This window comes from Ctenopharyngodon idella, chromosome 15 (genome assembly GCF_019924925.1).
Source record: "Ctenopharyngodon idella isolate HZGC_01 chromosome 15, HZGC01, whole genome shotgun sequence".
NCBI classification, from domain to species: domain Eukaryota; kingdom Metazoa; phylum Chordata; class Actinopteri; order Cypriniformes; family Xenocyprididae; genus Ctenopharyngodon; species Ctenopharyngodon idella.
Window position 1 is genome coordinate 15,649,596 of NC_067234.1, and position 17,851 is coordinate 15,667,446.

Consider the following 17,851-nt stretch of genomic DNA (forward strand, 5'->3'; position numbering starts at 1 on the left):
TTCAGCTTCTGATCTGAAGCAAGCCGCTCCCAGGCATGCAGGAAGTATGGCAAGGGGGCGCAGCGTCTCGTTCCCTTCTCAGGGAACCATGGTTACATGCGTAACCTGAGACGTTCCCTTTCCAGGAAACTCACACTGTGTCGCCATGATGACACTTTGGGGAACGAAATACCCACGTCGCCATGCTGACGGAATGCCTGTCCTGGTGTGAAGCAATTAAGGCACAGCTCATGACGTGAGCACCTGGGATCCCGGTGTGGCCAGCAGGTCCAGGGTATAGCACCTATTGAAGGTGCTGTAGAAGATGCCATAATTCATGTGGAATGAGCTTTGAGAGGCAGAGGTGAAGGCTGCCCACGCACCTCGTATGCCATAGAAATAGCTTCAACAATCCACCTGCTTATAGTAGTTTTGGTAGCCGGGCAGCCCTGTTGGGGGCCCGAAGCATACCAACAGTTGATCGGATTACTCCACTGAGAGGTTTTTCTCACGTATACCTCAAGGGCCCTGACAGGGCAGGGTAGCTTCTCACATTCAGCCGCCACCTGATGAGGATGAAGGCATGAAGGACTATTGACTGGGCCACATAGTGGGTAATTTAGGTACATAACCCGGTCTCGGGTGCAAAATAGCTTTGACGCCACCCGGAGCAAATTCCAGACAGGAGGGGGCAACTGACAGAGCTTGTAAGTCCCCAACTCTCATGAGGGACATAATTGCTAGTAGAAATGCCCTCTTAAGAGCGATACATTGTCAGATGCCGTGTCCAACGGCTCGAGGGTGCCAGGGAAACCCTTCCAGAACTGCCGTCAGGTCCCAGATTGGAATCCTGACTTGAGCCGTAGGCCTCATCCTCAGGGTTCCACGGAGGAAACGAGTTACAAGATGATGTCTCCTCAGAGATGCACCATGTAAAGGTGCGTGGAAGGCAGATATGGCTGCCACGTACACCTGTAGTGTGGATGGTGAAAGACCAGCAGAAAAGCAGTCTTTGAGGAACTCCAGCACTTTGAGGAACTCCAGGAACCACCAGGCAGTTGACTGGGCCAAACAGACGCCTCCTACACCAAATAGTAAATACTCTGCATTTCAGAGCATAAAGTTTCCTCATGGAGGGAGCTCTAGAATTGAGTATGGTCTCTACTACTTCAGCAGAGAGACCTGCATTTAGGAACTGATCCCCCTCAGGGGCCAGACCCACAGTTTCCACATCTCTGGCCGAGGGTGAAATATCAAGCCCCCGGCCTGTGTTAGGAGGTCCCTCCTGACGGAAATCTCCCATGGGAGGCCGTCCAGGAGGGCTACCAGGTCCGAAAACCAAACTCGGGCCAGCCAGAACAAGGCTACCAACAGCAGACAGAAAACTGGAGAACCGTCCTGGAAAACTCTTTCTAGAACTCCCGGGAGCAGAGTGATCTGGGGGAAATGTGTACAGCCGGAGCCTCGGCCACGTCTGTACCATGGCGTCCAGTCCAAAAGAAGTTGGAAGAGAGAGGGAGAGCCACAGTGGGCAACGAGACATCTCTAGCGATGTCAACAGGCTCCCTATTCGCTCCACCAACCCGAGGTGGAATCTTTATTCCCCAGGCCTCAGCCCCTGCCTCAGCAGGATGCTTGCTCCCACACCCAGGGATAAAGAAGTGCTCTCAGGGAGAGCAACTTCCTCTGAGACCACAGGAGGATCTGGTGCATCAGTCTGGATTGAGGATGCAAACGCAGACTCCCCCAGTGGTTATATACAAGACCATTGACATATTGTCTGTTTGTATGAGAACATAATGGCCTCTGTGAGAGGGGTCTGGGAGAAATGCCCTAGAGCTAGCATAACCTCTAACCTCTCTAGGCAATTGCATGCCGGAAGTGATGATGTTCTATCCACAGACCCTTTGAGCGGCCTTCCATGACCGTGCCCCACCTTATGCAGGACGCACCTGTTGACGTGATGTTTTAATGTCAAGATGCTCCAATCACTGTGCTTTGGGACAGGAACCAAGGTCTTTTTCACATGATCAAGGAACGAAGGCACCTGTGTGTAAACTTGATCGTGTTAAGTGGGTTGCCCCTCGGGGAAAACCTCCTTGGTTCTAAGCCATCACTGCAGGGGTCTCAGTGATGGGCTGGCCTAGTTCGATTCTGGTCACTGTTGCCCGAATCAATTCGATACGTGCAGGAGACATGTGCCCGCAACGTAATCGAATTCCATATGACCCCCAGATAAGTCGTGCTTTCAAGCACAACCTCTCTGTGCCAAGCCGCCATCTAGGGAATAATGCTAGGCCAAATGGAAGAACCTGACATTGGTATGTTTCGCCCCCGAAAGTGAACCTCAGGAACTTCCTGAGCTCAGAAAGGATGGAGATATGAAAATAAATGTCCTTAGATCGTGACAAACTAGTCCTCGAACTTGATTTGACTTATGATAAGAGGTATCGTCGGCATCTTGAACCTGAATCACCTCAGAGAAAGGTTGAGCTGATGAAGATCTATGACGGGATGTAACCCTCCATCCTTTTTCGGAACTATAAAATACCGGCTGTAGAACCCAGTGTTTCTCTCTGGGGGAGGATAATGACTATGGCCTCCTTCGCCAAAAGAGATTGAAATTCCTGGTCCATAACCTGCGCCTGTTCGGGGCCACCACTGTAGCCAAAATCTTTTTGAACCTTGGTGAACAAGACCCAAACTGGAGTCTACAGCCCTTGCAGATGTGCACACAACCAATCTAGATATATTGGGTAGTGCATCCCAGGCATGCAGGTAATTTATTAGAGGAATCAGCCTCTCAAGGCTGACCTCTGATACATTAGATGGAGCAGACTTGATGCCCTGAAGCGAATTCACGGCAGGGTTCAACTGAATCAATGCTTCTACATACCTCTCTAAGGAGAGCAAACCCCCATGCCACAGTGGGTGGATTTGGGTTTGTTAAAAATCGTTGTGCACCGATAGGCAGCAGGGTTGACAAATCGATTTCCTGAGGGCTCCTCAGAGGAGCGGGTATAGATCGCTAGGGGCGCCCTCAGAGGCCTGACTTGACCATCAGGACCTTTTTCCCGAAGCCTGCTTAGAGAGAATAACAGACCCACCAGCGAAAAATATTATACGTTAAGGCTTGGTGGGCAATGTCGGGGTTTTCAGGGACGACGCAGCAACAGGAGAGAAATGCCTAATGTCTCTTTAACCTTGGGCATCGTCGATAACCATTCTCCCTGAGCCCCACGATAGTTAAATAAAATATAATTGTGGGGAAACATGAGGAGAAGGCTTCTTCCAGGGTCTCAACACCTCAGTGTAGAGATCCGGAAAGAATGGCAAACCCCGATGCGGAGGCTGTAATATTGATCCAAATAATATTATAGTTAAAACCTCCACAGGTTCCTCATACTGCGGGGAAAGGGCTGGTGAGTCACCCAAATCGCCCGCATTGCTGCTTAGGATGTCCACCTCCTCAGAGCTGGACCACCCCAGCAACATGCGCTCGCCTGGGGGCGGAAGGACCCGCAGAGCGGGCTTCTAGATCCTAAAAACGAGCGCTGGAGCTAGCGGCTGAGAGCAGAGAAAAAGGGCCGAATCTGTCTTAAACTAGCTCCATTTGCGATCCCCATAAGTGCAGCCACTGGGCTGCCTCAGCAGCCGCGGGACCCAAAGCGCGGGGAGCACGAGCCTGGCTTCTCGCATCGAAATGCTGCCAGGCAGGAGCGGAGCGTCCTCACAGCCAACCCCCTCAAGAGCTGACTATGCATGCTTCACTCCGAAGCAGCTCACACATTCAGATTGTGTGTATCCTTACCAGAATTATAAGGTGGGAAAGGAGGAACACACATAAAGAAATATATATATATATATATATATATTCATTTTCATTTCCCTTTTTTTTTTTTTTTTGCTGCTTACTCGCCATTTTCTATATATACATATATAGTGTCTACAGGAGCGGAGCTAAAACTACCGAAAGTGCACGCTCTTTTCTCTGTACACGTCGGTATTTTATGAATGAACATAGCCATCGCCCCATTTTAAGAGCAGACTATGCGTGCTCCACTCCTAAGCAACCACACGTAGATTGCGTGTCATCTCCCGTAAAGTAGCATCGGGAGAGAGACACACAGATCGGTGCTTATTTATATACTGTCTCATAATCTACACGTTGCCTCGGCAAACGCAAGATTTGAGCTGTTAATACATATGGCTTTCTTCCCTCGAGAAGAAAGTCAACAGGCGCGAGGCTGAAACACCCGAGAGCGCACGACTGTACGCGTCGAGATATTTCTCAATGAACTCAGCCAGCACCCTCAGGAGCTGACTGAACATGCCTTGCACCCAAAGAGTATCACACACCGATCGCGTGTCACCTCCCGAAGTTTAACGCTGGAAGGAAAACACACGCTTTCAGCTGTGCATATACTAAGACTTCAAGTTCATACGGGACAAACAACACCAAATAGGACAGACAGTTTACACAGAGCGCTGAAACAGCTGTGTTGCTAGCTCCCTTTATAGCTTCTGTGTTCCGCCGGCACACATCACGGGATGACATTGCACCAATCAGAATTGGACTAGTTGCACACGTCTTCAGGAGAGCTTACGCTGAAGGAATTCCCCAAAGTGTCGTCATGGCGACGCAGCGTGAGTTCCCTCGAAAGGGAGCAACGGTGCTGCGTACTCTGGTTTATGTAAATTTTACCTGCCATAAGATGGCACTGTTTTTGACACTCTTGATACTTTGAAACTTTTCGAACATTTAGAGAAAAGCTTCAAAGATTTAAGACGCTTCATTTATCCATCTGTACTCAATAGTTTTAGGCCTGTTTACAAATGTTTCAATCGAATTTAGCTGTTTTAGAGAGCTTTTACTCAATTTGAGCCTGTTTTTAAACATTAACTATCTGTAATGTCATTTTTCATGTGTGGAAAAAGCGACGAAACTAAACTAGCCAATCAGATTTCTTTTCACCCATATCCCCCTCATGCACGTACATTTTTTTTACAGTCTATGGTACATACACACATTTGACTTACCATATCCAGTGGTGGCTGGTGCTAAAAATTTTTGGGGCGCAAACAAACCGAATTAGAAATGCATTACTGATTGTAATTGTTAAATAAACATTTAACAAGTGATATAATAATGTATCATTACTGCTTAGCTAAAACATGGAAAATTCAGCATTAATAGCATGCCATAATGTAGGGCTGGGGGAAATGGCCAAAAAATCATATCTCTGTATTTTTGGGCTGAATGCTGATGTATAATCTCAGTATTTTGTAAATTTTTCTATTTGAATAAAAAAAAAAAAAAATCTGTACTGTATTTAATTACATAATGTTATTTCACATCCTGCCCAATATTGTCCTACAAACAATGTTCATATTGAAGGCTATGAAAACAAACAAAGTGAATGTAACCGTGTAGTCTATGATCTATTATGTGCAAAAAAGGGGGTCAAATCACATTAGGCCTACATTCTAACATTGTAACATTACAGTCTAAAGTAAAATAATGCTTTAAAAAGAATGAATGTGCCATAAATGTGCCATATGTTGAATTTCAAACCTACTTAGTTGTAGGTTTGAAATTCAACATATGGCACATTTATGTTTGCCAACAAAAACAAATATTCAACAACAAATATTTTAGCAAAATGTATATTTTAGTCAGAATTATTACGCTCCTATTCCACAGAGTACCTCAGAGATGACGTGTTTTTGTAAGCCAACCCAGAAGTTAGCGGCACACGGGTTCCCTCGATCGAAAGCCAATGCATTTTTCCCATAGATTTTTGGAAAATCACAAAAAATAAGCTCTGTGTTTAACAAAGGGTTTTGTCTATCAAGATAATCTTTACAAGTTAACACAACATTTATACATTTTGAAGCCTAAATAAAGTGGTCAGATATAAAAAGCTAACAGTAGGCTATAAATGGACTACAGCACACCATGGTCGCGGATCAACGTCACCACCACCAAGCTTCCTCAAACTTTATTTAAAAAACAACTTTATTTAAATACATGCTCGCTGATTATGATCTGCGCTGTGTATGAATACTTATCCACTTTTTCATGAGAAATGCTGTCCAAATGTCTTGTTTGTCATGATGGCGTCTAAAGTACCCGCCAAAGGAAGTAGTCCCTTTTAGCAATTTGTTAGCAACCACCGTTTTTAAGACACAATAAAGGTTTAAAAAATCACAAGCGGGTTATAACTGGTGTGATTCTCGGCCAGAGTGAAATCGCCTAAAAAGAGGCGGTACTCCACAGAACGTGACTCGGCGCTGATTGGACTAAAGCCAGACCAGAGGCAGAACAAACAGTCTACAGCAGTGACAGCTAGCGTAACACTGTGGTTGAATGTGATTGAAAAAATCAGTCCCTTTCGCACTTTGGTGCACCAGATCCTCCTATCACCCTAATCAAGAAATGGCCCCTGTTGACATTGAAAATGATGCATGTGTTTTTCCGAGGGCATCGGTAAATTTCTTGATTGCTGTTTTGACATAGTGTCTATCTGGACATTTTAGTCATATTTGGTAATTGTCTTTAATGCATTTACCCTGATTTGATCCTTTTCCTGGCAAATTTATCTGGGTCAAAATCACTATAAAGTGCCTTTGAGACTTCACAATTTCCAAAATAAAAAGCTGAGATTTTCCATTTAACTTCATATTTTTTGTGTTAAGGAGAACTTAGGCTGTTAGAAATGCATGTTGGTCCCGCTCAAGCACTTTTTATAAATTAACTGGAAGCAGACAATGTACGAGCAAACCACAAAATATCTCCACCCTGTCATGGTCAAAATCAAAATAGTAAAAAATAATACATTTATTACATACTTAAATACATTTTCATTGCATAGTGATAATACAGTAGATTTTCACTAAGATATTTGGTCCCTTTCTCAACAATACATTTTAATTAATCAGAAAAGTCTTTTGATAATGAAACTACTGAAAAATATTTGTTTCCTTTATAAAGAAATCACACAAAAGGTTTTGTTAACTTGTTAAAATAATTTGCTATTTTTCATAAAAGATGAAGATGACAGGGACCTTGGCATGACAGGGTGGACAACAAGATGACAGGGTGGACAAAGACTTTAATGGGTGAAGAAAACAGGAACATCAGAGAAACAACAGGAACAAGAAAAAACCCTTAAATAGGTTGTTTGCAATCACGTGGTTCTGGTGACGCGTGAAATTAATGTGGAGGGCAAGCAATGAAAATTATGAAGAGGAGTGATTTTTCTACTGAACTGAAAGACTTGACTGCCATTGAGGAGGTAGATGTAGAGAATGTGAAGAATTAAACCCACTCCCTATCACTCAATAAAATAATCACAAAGTGGAGTGTTTTTGAAAGTGTTGTATTTTGTACGGTTTAATAATTAACATTACATTTGCGAGTATGACTCTCACTCGGCTTGTGAACTTGCACGCAGCCACTTTAAAACTGTTCACAAGCTTCTATGGGTTTGATTTTGGTTGTCATTTGTTGAAATAAATACAAAGAAAAAAATAAAATACAGTGTGTCATTGTCTGTCATAGACTGTAAAAAAGGGTGTCTGTCCGCTGAATGCCCCTCCGATTCTCCTCTGTGGTCATAAGGGAAAGTGAATATTTACAAAGAAAACATTAAAACTACAGTTACATTTACACCCTTCCAACATAGAAATGTATTGACTTCTGTCAGCTTTTGAACACATTTTTTTATTTGGACATTTTCTACCACATGATGGCTGAAGCAGCTGTGTGTGACACTGTTTTCACGGTAACCAGATCAACACTGTAAACTGAATTCTAAAAAACTGAAGTGAAACCACCAAATGATCATGCAATGGGATAAAATATCTTCTCTAGAAAAATCACTCCTTGCCCTCCAGCCGCATTTCGCGTGCAGCAATGACGTCATGTGCAAACAACCTATATTAAACTAAAACTGATCACTTGATTTAAAACCGTGGCTTCATTCATAACGAATCACTGCTTTGTGTTGCTTAGAGACGCACAACAGTTCTGCTGTGGCTTTGTTTGGAACTATTTTTGTTGGCAAAATAGAACAAAAACAGACGATATTGATGATATTGTGTTTATTAACTTCTTGTTTATTTTACTGTTGTATAAAATAAATATCACATTTGCAAATGGAGCAGATATTCAGGAAAACAGCACTTTTTCTCGTGTAATTGCTTAACTATATCATATGATATAAATTTAAGACATTTTTTAACCTCATATCTTGAATTTTAGGCACATTCTAACTACATTCTAACAGGCTATATCACACAGTGAGTCATTGTCATACATCATCTTCCATCACTATGCAACTGCATGCCATGTAAGATGGCGTACAGTTCTGGGCCAGGCCGGGGCAGGGTGCACTAAATGCGTTAATTTCAACATGTTATTTTTTCCATAATTAATCACACCAAATTAACACGTTAAATTGACAGCCCTAGTGAAAACATAATCAGAATGTGGCAAAAACCATGCACATATCCACCCTGTCATGGAAGGCTTGATGACAGGGTGGACATTTTTGGCAAAATTGAGCATTTAATGAACACATGGTGTACATACAGTTAGCAAAGTGATTCATTGTTCAAGCTGACAGCGTACTGTTTAAAATATATATTTTGAATTTCTGAAAAGTTTTTATATTAATTAATATTTCACTATGACAGGACATGGACATGCTAAGCTTGATAACATCCATTTACAAACACAATATGATGAAAATAAGGAAATATAAATGTAGATACTCAGTGTACTTGCAGCAAATGTTTTAACCTCCATTGAAGAAAGACCAAATGGGGGTGGAGATGTCACTGACTACATCAGTTGGATTCTTAAAGGGGCGTTTACCACAAAATGACAGGGTGGACATAAATTGCAGGCAAAATGCTTATTATTATGGGGAAAAAATAGATCAGAATGACTTGTTTTATCAAATACTGTAACTTGTTGAGGAAAATAAGAACATTCAAAAAGTTTTTGAATTTTATGTCATTTATTCACTTTTTACACTGAATTTAGCTGAGCAGTGTCTGGGACATGCCATAATCACATACATCCAATCAAAGAAAATGGTATAAAATGAGAAAAAAACACATTTCAAGAGACGTATCATTGTACTTGTATGTGTGTAAATGTTTGGCCATTTATAATAAAACCTCAGAATTTCATTATTTTGCATTATATTCATGATGACTGGGCGATTCTGAAGAGGACACCAAAGGCACCATAGTGATATTAACCCATCTATATTTTGTCATCATTATTTTATTTTAAGGAATTAATAATGGTCCTTTTCAACCTTGATCGTTTTATTTATTTTTTGTATTTATTTATTTATTTATTTTGTTAGATTGGGCAGGTTTTAGTGAGCTTATGTGCTGGAAATAGCCACGGTCCTCACTGCACTCAACAAGTAGCAGTTTCGATTTACTCTCGTTTTGTTTGCCGTTTGATGTTTCTCATGAACCAGTGCGCAAATCGCAGTCTGGAGCACTTTTTATTGACAAAATATTTTAGTTTGTCATGCATATATATATATATATATATATATATATATATATATATATAGGCTATATATATATATATATATATATATATATTTTTTTTTTTTTTTTTTGATCAGATCCAATAACATTTTACCAATGGGGCGTGTTTTCACTTCAGTTCCCTTCTTTCGGGGTAAATAAAGAAAAAAGTATACACTGTAGCCACATATTTGTACCAGATATGTGTGAAATTAACGTGGAACAAAGAAATTCTCTGAATCCTAAGTAGATTTACACAAACTGAGAAAGTCATAAACGGAAAGTCAACCTAACGGTTGTGCCCCGCTCTCCTTTATCCCTTGGCTGAGTAGATTTACACAGACTTATAAAGTCACACACGTAAAGTCAACGTAACAGTTTTCCTCTATCCCTCGGGCTATGAAGTATTCAGAAATAACTTACAGTGTTTTTCCTGAGTTTCACGGTCCGTTTTAATTGAAGGCATATTTTTAAAGCATGTAGTTGTAAAGTCCAAAGACGTTTTTATTTAGTGGTTAATGTTTCCAATGTTTTCAGACGGTTTTCTTCTGGTTTTTTCTAGCTGTTCCACCTAGAAGGGGCTACATGTGTCGCACCGCCCCACAGCCTCTACTCCGATTGGCTCGGTCGTCTTTCATAGGCATACACATAATAGGAAATGTTTTCGACTTGCAGGCATGTGACGTTAATTATTTAGTAGTACAGACAGAGATGGGCAGTATTTTAATTAAATTAATTTAGAATACGTATTTAAATACTTTTGAGTATTTTGTAATTTGTATTTTCCTTAGCAAAGAAAAAATCAAATGTAATTTGTAATTAAATACTTTGAGAGAAAGTATTTTGTATTTAAAATACTTAAAATACATTCAAACATATTTCAAATATATCTTGCATACAATAACTTTCACAACCAGGCTTAAAGGGTTAGTTCACCCAAAAATGAAAATTCTGTCATTAATTACTCACCCTCGTGCCGTTTTACACCCGTAAGACCTTCGGTGATCTTTGGAACACAAATTAAGATATTTTTGTTTAAATCCGATGGCTCAGTGAGGCCTACATAGAGAGCAATGACATTTCCTCTCTCAAGATCCATAAAGGTACTAAAAACATATTTAAATCAGTTCATGTGAGTACAGTGGTTCAATATTAATATTATAAAGCGAAAAACATTCTCGTCGTTTTATAATATTAATATTGAACCACTGTACTCACATGAACTGATTTAAATATGTTTTTAGTACCTTTATGGATCTTGAGAGAGGAAATGTCATTGCTCTCTATGTAGGCCTCACTGAGCCATCGGATTTAAACAAAAATATCTTAATTTGTGTTCCGAAAATTAACGAAGATCTTACGGGTGTAAAACGGCATGAGCATGAGTAATAAATGACAGAATTTTCATTTTTGGGTGAACTAACCCTTTAAGAGCAGGGTAGGTCATTTTCGGAGAGGCTAGCAATAGCGAGCTAGCTTTGTAAGCATAAGATCCCACCCTCCCTTCAGAGCGTCTCCAAAGCCACGCCTCCTTCAAAACACATTAACGCGCACAGCACGGAGTAAAAGCGTCACGAGAGACGGCATTAAACTACCTCATGTCTCAAAGCACATAACATTACAATAATAATGAACATAGCTTAAAGAGCTCTGACCTGTACCACCTGACTACTGCAGATTCATTTCGTCGTTGGTAGTGTTGCCATTGAAACGCATAAATTCGAGTCACGAACCACTCCGAGTATACCATCACGGGTTGCCATCTCTTAATTTCGGTAGTTATGGTGTGAGTGCAGCATAAGCTTGTTGTTTTGGTTCAGGAGGAACTGTAACGGTGCATTCACACGGGGCATCGGCATCAACGCTTGATGGAGGGCGTGTCTGAAGTTTGGTGCTGACGCGACCGTCATAGTGACAACAGCCAATCACGTTACTTTCCGGTGTTGCATGAATGCAGTTGCCTAGGGTATTTGCATAAGGCAATCAGATTGGCTGACGCTTGCATTGGCACTTGAAAAGTTGAGAAATTTACCGCGAGCAATGCGAGTAAAGCGACCCACAATTCAGTTTGGTAATGCATGACGTCACCCATTCAAAGTAAACGAGCGTTAATGCAGCGTTAAAGCGTTAATGCAGACGCCCCGTGTGAATGCACTGTAAAAGGTGGCTGCTGTTTCGGTTGCGGAGCTCGTGACCAACGTCTGTCTTACTTTGCATTGCAAGGTCAGGAGCAGGTAAAGAAGCTGCTTTTGTGCTCAGTCAAACTGCTTTAAGGTAAAGTATCTAGTAAAATATACTATCAGATATTATTCACTGAATGTCTTTATAGGACAGAAGATTAACGCAAATGGCTAGAGCTTGTGAATTGACTTGCTAGCTAAAGCATGACGTGCGCTGTCTAGTGATGCGCGGATCGCAGTTATTTCCGCGGGCGCTGCAGATAATCCATGAACGGGTAGGTCAAATAATAAAAAAATAACATTGATTAATTGTGGGTAAAAACACAGTCGGTCGTGTCTAAATTCATGTAGCCATAAGTATTTTTGGTCTGCATGTTCGTTCTTAAAGTGACAGCAGCCTAATAAACCTGCTGCTGTCTGCCATTAATGTTAATCAAGCAACAAAAGAAAAAGACAAAATCACTCACTTTTTCTGACTGAATAACTTTAGTATCTTCATAAGGATCATCAATATATATTTAATTGTTACAGTGAGGACTGTGCAGTGTTTTTACATGATTATTCATTTTCTGTATTCTTACTTGAATGCTACTGTTAATAGTTGTTAGTGCTTTTTGAATGCTTTGGCTATACATAGCAACTGAGAGCAACTCTCTTATGTGTATCTAACTCCACAGTTACTCTCATACTTCAGATGATTGAGTGTAAATTTTGTTTGTATTTTTGTATTTTCAAATGACAAATTACTTGTAAATACATTTTTTCACAGCAATATTTTGTATTTTATTTAAATACATTTGATGAGTAAGTATTTATAATTTGTAACTAAATACTTTTTGATGTATTTGTGCCCATCGCTGAGTACAGAGATGTGTACATTTTCACAAAAAAATGCCACCAACAGAGATGTACTGAGATTGAGAAGGAAACATGGGAGATAATGGATGGTGCAGGGGAGGAGAGGGACCTAATTTAATTTAAAAAATATTTTAATAATGTAGGCTATTAATAATAACAGGCTATAATGCTAAAAAAAAACAAAAAAAAACAATAGGCTATACTAACAGTAGATACATATGGTTCAAATTTATTTTATTATTTAAATATGTGGATATATTACAGCTCCCCCTTAGTTTTTCCTTCTCCAAACCTATTCTGCTCGCAGGTGATCGGAGGGTAGTGCATGCTCTCCCGCTAGCCAAGTTCACACTACAGGATTTTAAGCCGATTTTCAAGTTAACGAGCTCGCCGACGGGTCGGGCTGTGATCGGGGGCAAATCAGCGGGTGATCAGCGTTTGCCTATCTTTACGCAACTACTCAACGACGCATCAAAAACGCTCACCGACGCCAGAAAAATATCTAACATGCTAAATATCTGGAGCTGTCGGCCGACTCGACATCCTGTGGTGTCCCGTGTCGTCGTCTTCTTCTTCTTCTTTGTTTTATGGCAGATTGAATCCATGACTTATCAGGTGCATACCGCCACCTACTGTACTGGAGTATGTAACATGGATTATAGTTCTATGAAATTACTTTACATAATAATATATATAAAAAACACTAACTAAATCCTATAATATACTCCTACATCCTTCAGGTATTCCACAACAGCTTTCTGTGCATCTTTTACCCCTTCTCCTGTTGTTCCCAAAACACCCTCAAGGTTCCATTTTCTTCCTGTCTGACTTATCTTTTGCTTTAATCTAATCCTCTCTTCCCTATTCTAATGCAACAGTATATGTTCTGCACTTTCTGTGATTTTACATTCCATACATTCATCTGATGTGTGGTCAAACCTCAGTCTGGTTAAAACTGACTCCTCCCTTGTGTTCCTTCCATTCACACCCTGTGCACTGATAGATTTCTAGCATTAAATCTTCTCTATTAGATTTCATATTTTGAATACTGTAAAGGGCTGCTATAGAGTCAACACAACATACCACTCTATCTGGTTTTACTTGCTCCACCCACTGTAACCCTACAAAAATCGCCATCATCTCTGCTGTGTAAACTGACAACTGATCAGGTAATCTTTTCACCAATACTTGTATTCAATGTTGGTATGTATGTTCCTATGCCTACCCTGTTTTCTGCATCTTTGGACCCATCTGTATCTAAATAACTGTAAAATTTGCTTCTTATGTACTGACTTGCCATGTATCCTTCCCACTCTATTCCCATTTATCCTTTAGTTCCATTATATTTAAATCTACCTCAGTTTTTGGAAACAACCAAATAGGGATATTACTAATAGGAGTAGGAGTGTTAAAACAGATATTCTCTAATCTATATTCCTCTGATTTAGCCTTTGTTACCCATCTTGCTAGGGTTTTCATTACCACATCCACACCAGTATGTAAGCATGAGCTTATCTCTTCTCAGGTCTTAGGGCACTTTTCCTAAGTCTGCTTGGATTGCCTTAGCTGGTGTTGATCTCATTGCACCAGAACAAATCCTCAAAGCTTTATTAATAACTCTATCCATTTTCATTAAATGTGTTAGCTGCTGCTCCGTAAACAAAGCATCCATAATCTATTGCTGACCTCATCAGAGCCCTATAAATATACATCAGTGATTATCTGCTCTCCAGTCTTTCCCAACTAATGCTCTCATTAGGTTTATAACTTTCTTACATTTTGATTCCACCTTTTCCATATGTACTTTCCATGTACCTTGATCTAACCACAAACCCAAATATTTAAAACGATCAAATGTTTCCATATTGTGGCCATATAACTTAAAGTTCTGTTTTGAACCTTTTCAACTGCATGGTACAGTTTGGTACGGCTCACTTTTTGACGCTTTTCCACTGCATGGGACAAAACGGTACGGAACGGTATGGCTCGCTTAAATAGTACCACCTCGGTGGAGGTTCCATGTGAGCTGAACCAACACTAAATGTGACGTGTAAACACTGCAGATCACTGATTGGTCAGAATCGTCACTACCAGCGTCATTGGATTTGAAACACGAGACACCAAACCCGCTAGATTTAAATAGTCAGTAACAGCCAACGCAGTATCGTTTGTTCACACAACTTTTTTTAAATGACTTGCTTTAAACGACCAACGCACGAGAAATGGCTGTATCGCGGTTAGTAGACGATGTGCAGAGTCGTTAGCCGAGGACGGGATCCACGGCAGTAAAGGCGCGCAAATATAACAATCAGTCTATAATCCCACCAAATTTGAAGCACTAAGGCTGTGTTCCAGTTTGTTTTTTATGCCCTTCCCTCGCTAACTTCCCTCAGTCTCGTTGACTCAGATGTACATCATTACTTACGTTGCACAAGTGCACACTACTGGCGGAACCCTTGCAATGGGCTGAATTGGAATGTCCTAAGCCCTTGATCACTTGGAATCTGCTATGGAGTTGATTTTATTATTTAAATTTTTTTCCATATGAAACTGTTTAATACAGCATTCTATATACATATAGGTAAGTTTGGGTTGTTTTAGATATTTAAAAAAAATTAATATATCATAGAGTTGTTTGTGGTGGGGTAAATTAAACGGGATATGCGGTGACGTCACAATTGTGTTGCACTGTGGTTTATGGTGCTGCCTGAAGTGTACATATGAAGTAGACTCGCTCCCTCTGTCAAAATCGAGGGAGCGAGGGTCTGTCAATATAAACTTGCCTTGTTCACTTCACGAAATGGAACGCACTTCAAAATGGTGGCAGGGATTTCCCCGAGAAGAAGTGCTTAGGGAAGTTCACAAGTACGTGTCCAAAAGTGGAGTAGAACGCAGCCTATACTGCAGTGGAAAAGCAAACCTAAAGTAAGTGAGCCGAGCTGAGTCGTTCATAACATATGACAAGATTTACTTGGATAAAGCTTAAAGCCCCAATTATATGACCATTGTTCTTCCACTTCCTTGATTTTACTTATCACACTTATGGGATCTCGTCCTCTTGCCCAGATGGCCCCATCATCTGCATACAGAGCCGACCCAATCCAGATTCATAAAAATATCTTTAATCATAACATTAAATAAAACTGGACTTATAACACTTCCTTGTGGACCTCCATTATTAGTAATTTCAAATTCCTCAAACACTTCTGATCCCACTTCATCTCTAAACCTTCTAAAAATTCTAAAACCCAATTATAGAAACTCTGATTCCAATCTTATTTAGTTTAATTAATAACCCTTCCCTCCACATAGTGTCATAAGCCTTTTCAATATTAAAGAATACAATATTCATTAATTGTTTCATTTTAAATATTTTCCTGATCCCATTGCTTACTTTTACAACAGCATCCATTGTAGAATGTCCTTTTCTGAAACCACTTTGGTATGGTGCAAATAATCCTCTATGTTCAAGGAAGTAATTAAGTCTTCTAACTAAGATCTTCTCCATCCACTTGCATAGGGATCCTTTCCAGGTTTTTTGAAAGGCAGTGTTAATATGGAATTATTTTTGTGCCATAAAAATGTACGTAACGTTCTAAGAAACTAATTAAAATATAAATTGAAACTGAATAAAATGTCTTTGAAACTGAAAAAAAAAAAAAAATCACAGGCAAAAAGTTTGACTTCGTTTTTAATACACTGCATGTGTAACCCCTCCTGTTTGAACCACCCGCTCTAAGTGGGACTCGAACACAGGTCCGCCGGCATGGGAGTCAGGCACTCTAACAAGAAGGCTAAAGACCACTCAGGACTGGAGAGCGAGTAAAGGCACCTTTTGGGTGGAGAAGTGCCAGGTAATAGATCTATCGCACAGTCGTACGGGTGGTGTGGAGGGAGAGATGAAGCTCTGGACCTACTGAACACCACTCTCAAGTCACGGTAAGCCTCCAGTACATTCACCAGGTTCACCGGTTCCTCCTGTAACACAGAAACAGACATTAAAGGAGATGATGCAGAAACTAAACACTGAGATAAACGGAATGAGCTTGATGCCAACACAGAATTAAGAGCCCAGTCAATGTGAGTGTTATGTTTAGTCAGCCATGTGTGCCCCAAAACCACTGGAGCGGAAGGAGAGTGTATAAGGAGGAATTGAATCTCCTCGGCATGATTGCTCGGGCAGTGCACATATGGAGGTCCCTGGGATGGCCCCAGGCAACAGGGGGAGCACATCTGGCAGGGACAGCAGAGCGAACTCTGCCAAGGGAAAGACACGGGCTCACTGTAGGGAGGCTACTGTGGAGATATACACGTATGAGACCGCCGCAGGGGTCACAACATATGGCACCCAGCCTAGCACAAGTCAAGCACGAGTTAACAAGTGCTTGACCTGGCGACAGACACTCCGCAATGTCTGAGGCCGCAAGGGGTGGTGGGGGAGCTCAACAGGGTTCGCCGAACGAGGAACTTTCTGCGTCAACATCTTGAATGGCAGCCTGTGAAGGGACCGATTCAGGACTCGAGGATCAGAGATTGGCCGTAGTCCACTGCCTTTCTTGGGTACAATGAAGTAGGGGCTGTAGAACCCTGACTTCATATAGGCTGGAGGGACCGGCTCTGTTGTGTCTTTCGCCAGTAGGACTGCAATCTCTGCCTGAAGCACAGGGCCATCATTCACAGAAACACGAGTAACGTGAACACCCCTGAACACTGGGGGACGCCGGGCGAACTGAATCTCATAGCCCAGTCTGATCGTGCGGATGAGCCAGCGGGACAGGCTGGGAAGCATTAACCAAGCTCAGCGGGACCAACGGCACCACAGACATACCCGGGGTGGGGCAGCGAGGCGGAGCAGAGGGACCCGACTCGGACAGCAGCGCGGCCCGAAGTGGGGTCTGACTCCGCAAGGTGACAGGGTGTATGGGAGAAAATGGCGGCCTCAACACACACACTGCCACCTGCTGGCGAAGTGGGAGGGGGCTGAGGGTGGCAAGGCATAGTGTCGCACACCGCCAGACGCGCCCTCTTGGGACCAGCGGCAGAACAGAAACAAAATGAAACAAAAAAATCATCACCCGGCCCTCCTCCAGGAGAGGGAACAATGCGGGCATCGTCTCCCAAAGAGCTGTCTCCTTCTCCTCTAGGTCACCCCCTTCTTAAGGCGCTCATGGGATCTTTTGCCACCTGGCTTGGCTGCCAGCTGGGCGCTACGTCCACGACCGGCTCCCTGCTGTCTGCTGGGTGGAGGTTGCTGCTTGGCAGATTTAGCAGGGGTA

General features: G+C 41.7%; 1 protein-coding gene across 1 annotated transcript in view; it reads right to left on the reverse strand.

Moving 5' to 3' along the window:
* The window catches only part of LOC127494965 (NXPE family member 3-like), a 41,599-nt gene extending 31,435 nt beyond the window's left edge, over positions 1-10,164 (reverse strand). Inside the window, exons 1-2 of the mRNA XM_051861247.1 lie at positions 9,961-10,164; positions 5,020-5,040 (exon numbers count right to left, since the gene is read on the reverse strand). Coding sequence (XP_051717207.1) covers positions 5,020-5,040; positions 9,961-10,003 — 64 coding nt within the window. The 5' untranslated portion in view covers positions 10,004-10,164. The remainder of the gene's footprint in view (positions 1-5,019; positions 5,041-9,960) is intronic.
* Between the last annotated feature and the right edge of the window lie 7,687 nt (positions 10,165-17,851).